This window comes from Carlito syrichta, unplaced genomic scaffold (genome assembly GCF_000164805.1).
Source record: "Carlito syrichta isolate Samal-C Ts95f unplaced genomic scaffold, Tarsius_syrichta-2.0.1 Scaffold287526, whole genome shotgun sequence".
In the NCBI taxonomy this organism is placed as follows: Eukaryota; Metazoa; Chordata; class Mammalia; order Primates; family Tarsiidae; genus Carlito; species Carlito syrichta.
Window position 1 is genome coordinate 116,570 of NW_007231622.1, and position 7,238 is coordinate 123,807.

Below are 7,238 nucleotides of genomic sequence, written 5' to 3' on the forward strand. Positions count from 1 at the left end.
CCAGCGAGCCGGGGGCGGGGGAGCCGTTTTGCCAGGAACAGGGAGGGACCTCCGGGGAAGTGAAACTGAAACTCGGAGGCCCAAGTCGGCGGGGCGGGACGCGCCTCTGCCCCAGTCGCGGCCCCGCGCGGCCCGGAGCCCGACGCGGAGCGCCATGGCGGCCAGCCCCAGCCCCGCGTCCCCGGCGTCCCCGCTCCTCGTGCGGGTGCCCGCGTCCGCGCCCGGTCTGCACAGGAAGCTGGAGAGCTACTTCCAGAGCCGGAGCTCGAACGGGGGCGAGTGCACGGTCAGGCCGGTGGGCCCGGGCGCCCCGAACACCTTCCGGGTGGATTTCAGAGAAAGGGCAGGTGAGCTGCGGGCTGCAGGGGTGCGGCCGGGGCTGGGGCGCGAAGGCCGCCCCTGCGGACTCGGCCCCGCGGGTTTCCTTCCTTGCAGACTTCGTTCGAGCTGATCGAGGAGAGGGCGGGAGAAAGTGGCGCCTTCGGGTGGGGACGGGAATCATCACCTTCCCCCCCCCCCCCCCCCCGCCCGCCCGCCAAGAGACTTTGACTCAGACAGGGGAGGGGATGGGGCTGCAGATGTGTTCAGTCCCGGGGCACCTTGATGTGTTGGGTGCTTTCCGTATCCTGACTTACTGATATTTCTCAGCTGTCATCTTCCTTTCCCCCAGCTGCCTGTCAGCCGCTGTCCTTGTCGTTTAGGCCTTCCACTTTTATATTTTAAATAATGGTTCCATTCATGTATTTTTGAAGATCACAAAAGTGATAAATGCTCACTATAGAAAAGAGAGAAAGAAGAAAAATCAAAGAAGAAAACTACCTGGAGATAAACAATGTGAACGTTTTGGTATATTTCCTTCCAGCCTTTTTCTGTGAATGTCGGCAAACACATAGGTACTCACAAAACCCTGAGTGTGCACTTTTGATTCTTGCTTTTTTTCCCCACTTAATTGTCTAATGAGTATTGCAGTGGGATTCTGGAAACAGTTTCAGAAACGTAGCTTTTAATGAGCAGATGATGTTCCATTGTCACTAAGCCTTCATTTCTACAATAAAACTTAAACTGCTCACTATCGAGTTCTGAATAGCTCCCCACTTTCTCCATCAGCAACCCACCATTCCAGGACGCAGGGAGCAGCCTTACTAGGAGGGTACTGGAGTAGGATGTAGATGCCGGAATAAGAGGATTATTTGAAATCTCTCCCTTGTCTGTGTGTGTATGTGTGTATTTAATGTCTTCACTGAAGCTAAGGAGAGAGTGTTAAAAAAAAGAGAACACCAGATGCTTATCGATGGCAATTTTGTGACCATTTTCCTGGAACTCACTGAAAATCCAATAGAGAAGGACACAAGACCCAGAATTTCTTCACCGGTACAGTCACAAGCAGTGGCACAGTTTGCTGAGAGGCGTCTGAGTGAGGGACATGTTCCTGACTCTGTGGATTCATGTTTCCAAAAGGTGAGTATTAAAAGAAAGACCTGGGTTGGATGCGATGGCTCATGCCCGTATGCCTATAATCTAGCACTTTGGGAGTCCAACGCAGGAGGATCACTTGAAGACAGGAGTTCCAGACCAGCCTGGGCAACATAGCAAGACCCCTTCTCACCAGGTGTGGTGGCTCACACCAGTAGTCCCAGCACTTTGGGAGGTGGAGGCGAGCCCGGGGGTTCGAGACACACCAGGACAAGTTGGCGAGACCTCACCTCTACCATAAATCAAGAAAAATTAACTGGGTGTGGTGGCGTGTGCTTGTAGTTCCAACTCCTTGGAAGGCTGAGGTGGAAAGATCACCTGAGCCCGCAGGTTGGGGTTGCGGTGACCGGGAGCATGCCACTGCACACCATCCTGGGTGACAGAGTGAGACTCCAACTCAAAAAAAAAACCCTCTCTACAAAAATTTAAACATTAGCCAGGTGTGGTGGCCTGTGCCTGTAGTCCCAGCTACTCAGAAGGCTGAGGCAGGAAGGTCACATGAGCCCAGGAGTTTGAGGCTGCAGTGAACTATGATTGTTACATCGCCCTCCAGCCTGGGAAACAGAGCAAGACCCTGTCTTTAAAACAAGCAAACAAAAAAACAAAAAAGGAGCTGACTGTGTTCCTACAACTTCCTTTCTGGTCACCAAGTCTCATGTGTTATTGGTCCAGCATTCATGTGCTAGGGATGTACTATGAGCCAGGTACTGTTGTAGTCACTGGGACAGAGAGGTAAACACAACTGACAAGGTCTCTGCTCTCACACAGCTTGTATTGGGAGTGGGAAGGTGTCCAGTAACACTAAGTAGGTAAGTAAACAAAATAAATAAAACCATTTTAGAGAGTAACAGGACCAGGATATGGAAAGGGAAGATATGGATGGTGCTGCTTCTGACCAAAAGTCAGAGACAACTTCTCTCAAGAGGTGACATTTAGCCTGAGGCTTGAATGAAGAGAAGGAGCCAGGCATACACAGATTCATTTAACAAACTGATATCTACTGCCTAATGTGTGTGTACCAGGCACTGTTACATGAGCTGGATAGTTTCTATGATGGAACACAACAGACTCTGCCCTCAGGGACCGACCACACCTTCTAGTGAGGGAAACCGGCAACAACAGTGACCAAACAGATATATAATAAAATGTTTGCCAGTCGTAACTGCTATGAAGAAGAATAAAGCAGAATAAGTGATAGAACTACGATTTAAAATAAAATGTCTGGAAAAACCTTCTCACATGAGGTGACATCTGAGCAGAGACTTGAAGTAAGGGAACCAGTCATGTAGCTTTCTGGAGAAAGAACATTCTAGGGAGAGGGAAGCACAAGTACAAAGGCCCTAAGACAGGAGCTTACACCCTGAGCCCCAGAAGCTTCAAGGAAACCAGTGTTGGGGAAAGGCATGAGCAAGGGAGAGAATGATAGGAACTCAGAGATATACCTGGGCGTCATGCCTTGGGGGTTGCCAAGGCTGGAGTGCAGTGGTGTGATCTCGTCTCACCACAGCCCCAACCTCCTGGGCTCAAGCAGTCCTTCCGCTTTGGCCCCCAAATAACTGGAACTATAGGCATGTGCCACCATATTCAGTTAATTTTTTGACTTTTTTGTAGAGATGAAGTCTTGCTGTGTTGCCTAGGCTGGTCTCAAACTCCTGGGCTCAAGCAATCCTCCTGCCTTGGCCTCTCAATGTGCTGGGATTATAGGTGTGACCCAACACACCCTGCTGGATTTTGGATTTTTAACTCGAATGTTAGGGGATTCATCAGGTAGTTTTAAGCCAAGGGAGAAGGCGATCCAACTTATATTTCTAGAGTGTCACTCTGGCTGCTCTGTGGAAAACTGAATGTAGGAAAAGGCTAGACTGAAAGGTCAGGGCCTAGTTAGGAGGGCTTACAGTGCACCAGCTGAAAGGTGATAGCAGCTTGGGTTTTTGGTGGCCCCTATGGAGGTGTGAGAAGTGGCTGGATTCAGGAAACATTTTGAAAATCTACAGAAAGGATGTTACACCCAGAGAAAACAGCATGTACAAAGAACTCGAGGGGGGATAAAACACTGGAAATTTTGTTTTTATATTGCATTCAATTTACCTGTGCCCTTTTAATCTTAATCTGGCATGTCTTATATTTGAGCTTCTAAAGCCCAGGATTTAGAAGGGCCCAATAACTTTGCATATAGTCAGATGTTTAGTTGGAAAAAAAAAAAAGAAACCACCACGGGTACCTGATCCAGGCAAAGTGGGGATCAATGGAAGGCCCAAACTTCACCTGTACGTAGACCACTTACGTACCTAATCCTGACTTGTACCCCACATCTTTAAAGTAAATAAAATTTAAAATAAATAAAACGGGCTGGAAACTAAAAATAAAAAGAAGATGAAGAAGAGAAAAAACAGTAATAGGAAAAAACATTTTTCTCAGATTTGTAGTTCCTTTAGTTCCTTTCCAGGTTTACAAACTTCTGTGAGAACCCCAGCAACTTACCCAGAGTACAGAAGTGTCTTTCCTCTATTTCTGTTCCCAAGGTCAAACAGATAGTGGTGGCTCTAGAACACGGATCTGTTGGCCACGGAGCTTTTTTAAAATGCTCATGCCCAGGCTCACTGCAGATCAATTCCATTAGAATCTCTGGGGATGTACCTGGGCCTTGGCTGCTTTATTCCCCCCCCCCGCCCTTAACTCCCCAAATGATTCTAATATGCAGACAGGACTGAGAACCTCTGGGCCGTAGCATGCTGTATCCTCACTAAAGGATTTGAAGGAAGTTGCCCCCTGCTTAGGGAGGACAGAGTAGTTATTTCTCTAGTCTCTAGGCATTCTCCTGAACAGAAGACCATAGGCCTGCATGCTGAGAGATTTTATTTGTTCCTGTTCCTTTTAAAATTTCAGATCTTCCTTGCTGTAACGGCTGACCTAAACTGTAACCTGTTCTCCAGAGAGCAGAGGGCATATGTGACCACTCTCTGCCCCAATGTAAAAAAAATGGAGGGTCATGATGGAATTGAGAAGGTGTGTGGTGACTTCAAAGACATTGAAAAAATATATCACTACTTGAGTGAGCAGTTCCTAGAAAGTGAACAAAAACATGAGTCTTCACCTTCAGCAACAGAGAGGAAGCCACTCAATCGGCAGGACGGGAGCAGCTTCATTTTTCCATCTGAACCAAAAACCAAGCCAGAAGAAAAAAGCAACTATTTTGAGGTTCCCTTGCCTTTCTTTGAATACTTCAAACATACTTGTCCTGATAAAATAAACTCAATAGAGAAAAGATTTGGTGTAAACGTTGAAGTCCAGACTAGTTCAACAAATACGGTCTATGTAGACTTCACCTCTCATCAGTCAGGCAACCTAGAAGCAGCTCGTGAGTCTTTTGTCAGTGAATTTCAGAGGAACACAGAACCTCTGAAGCAAGAGCGTGTCTCTTTAGCAGATAGTAAGCAGGCAAATAAAATCAAACAGGACTTGAACCAACAACTTACCAAGCTCCTTATAAAGGAGAAAGGAAGAGAATTAATTCTCCTTGGAACCCAAGATGACATTTCAGCTGCCAAACAAAAAATCTCTGAAGCTCTTATCAAGGCACGTGTGAAAATATTGACTCCCTGTGGCATGGTGAATGGAATTGAGGTTGATACTGCTCGCTATAAGCTTTTAGAAGCTGACTTATTCCTGGAGATTTCAAAGATAGAGAAAAAGTACAATACTTGCTGCAAGATTTCAGGGAAAAATCAGAAAACCTGCATTCTATTTGAACCTGAGGACAAGCAGGCAGATCTATCTGTGCAGGCTTATGCAAATTTCATCGATGCTTTTCAACACGCTTCATTTTTGTTAACGAGAGAAGTTATTTCACTGAACTCTTTGGGCAAGGAGAGAAAGCACGTACGCCAGACCAAGTTTGCTGATGACTTTAGAAAAAGTCATCCAAATATACACTTTGTGCTAAATCAAGAATCAATGATTTTGACTGGTTTACCAAATCACCTTGCAAAGGCAAAGCAATATGTCTTAAGAGGAAGAGAAATGTCTCCATTGGCTGGAGAGAAATCAAATGAGGATCAGGAAACACTCATGGACATTGACAGTTATTTTTTAAAAGCAGCTTCACTTCCATTCAATGGCTCTTTGAGTTCTGAGGCATCAGAAGTTGACAAAAAGGGAAAGCACATCTGTGTTATCTGTATGGACACCATTAGTAATAAAAAAGTGTTAGCAAAGTGCAAGCACGAATTCTGCACCCCTTGTATTGACAAAGCCATGTCATATAAGCCAATCTGTCCTGTGTGTCAGACTTTCTACGGGGTCCAGAGAGGAAATCAGCCAGATGGAAGCATGGTTTTCAGTGAGTCGAGACGCTCCCTTCCAGGTTATGAATCCTGTGGCACCATTGTGATTACTTATAATATGAAAGGTGGCATACAAACAGTAAGTGTTTCCAAGGCCCCTGGGTTTCTTTCCACTATGCTAGTATTACCAGAGCAAAAGAGACTGTCCTGTTGCCTATCAGAGAGTCAGCTTCCCAGGGAATCATGTCCTTGGTTGTATGCAAGGGATTGGAATAGTGGTAAAGGTCAGTGTTTCCTTATAACCTGGGTACTTTTTGTGTCTATTTCTTTTGTGTGTGTGTGTGTTGGAGTTTCACTCCATGGCCCAGGCTGGAGTGCAGTGGCACACTCACAGCCACCCAAGTGACGACCTGCTGGGCTCTGGCAAGCCTTCCTCCTCAGCCTTCCTAGTAGCTGGAACTACAGGCGTGTGCTATCACATCCGGCTAATTTTTGCTTTATTGTAGAGGCCAGGTCTCGCCAAGTTGCCCGGGCTGGTCTTGAACCCTCAGGCTCAGGCAATCCACTCACCTTGGCCTCCCAAAGTGCTGGGATTACAGGCTGAGACACCGAGCCTGGCCTTGTGTCTATTTCTTAAGGCAGAGATGGGGTAGGTGGAGATTATGTCTTTGGATGGGGTGAGTCAGTAAGGTGGATAGTGTTCCAACTATGAATTTGAGGAAAGAAGAGAAACATGAATTACTGGGAATATGAGAAAAACTTCAATACTTTTCTTGATTTTGATATGCTCTATCTACAAATGAACACATCTATTAAAATGGTAAAATTTAGATGGGTCTGTTTTAACATGACATTTTCTTGTTATTATACAGAACGAGCACCCAAGCCCAGGAAAGAAATATCCCGGGACACAGCGAACTGCATATTTGCCTGATAATGAGGAAGGAAGGAAGGTTTTGAAACTGCTTCTTAGGGCCTTTGACCAAAAGCTGATTTTCACAGTGGGGTCCTCTCGGACATTAAACGTCTCAGATGTCATCACATGGAATGATATTCACCACAAAACGTCCCAGTCTGGAGGACCACAAGGGTGAGAGCCTCTTGAGATGTAATGGCTGCTAAGCAGAGTATAGGGATGATGAAAGATGGCAATTTGTGGATGTGGATACAAGGAGAATTTATAGCAGTGGTATTGGGTACAAAAAGTATTTTGAGAGATGCTAATTAGGGACGACAACTTCAGAGACAGGAAGATTGGTCTCATAAACATCTACCCTGCCAACTACAAAGTATTATGTAGTTAATACATTTTGCATCAAAGAGCAGGGGGTAGCCGGGCTCGGTGGCTCAGCCTGTAATCTCGCGCCTTTGGGAGGCTGAAGTGAGTGGATTGCCTGAGCCCGTGGGTTCGTGACCCGCCTGGGCAACTTGGCGAGACCTCATTTCTACAATAAATCAAAAAATCAGCCGGGCGTGGTAGAA

The 7,238-nt window shown here is 46.3% G+C and overlaps 1 protein-coding gene across 1 annotated transcript in view; it reads left to right on the top strand.

Annotated features, from left to right (window-relative positions):
* The first annotated feature begins 154 nt into the window (after positions 1 to 154).
* Positions 155 to 7,238, top strand: part of DTX3L (deltex E3 ubiquitin ligase 3L) — an 8,653-nt gene continuing 1,569 nt past the window's right edge. Inside the window, exons 1-4 of the mRNA XM_008052806.2 lie at positions 155 to 347; positions 1,247 to 1,458; positions 4,360 to 5,895; positions 6,629 to 6,846. Of these exons, the coding sequence (XP_008050997.1) occupies positions 155 to 347; positions 1,247 to 1,458; positions 4,360 to 5,895; positions 6,629 to 6,846 (2,159 nt within the window). The remainder of the gene's footprint in view (positions 348 to 1,246; positions 1,459 to 4,359; positions 5,896 to 6,628; positions 6,847 to 7,238) is intronic.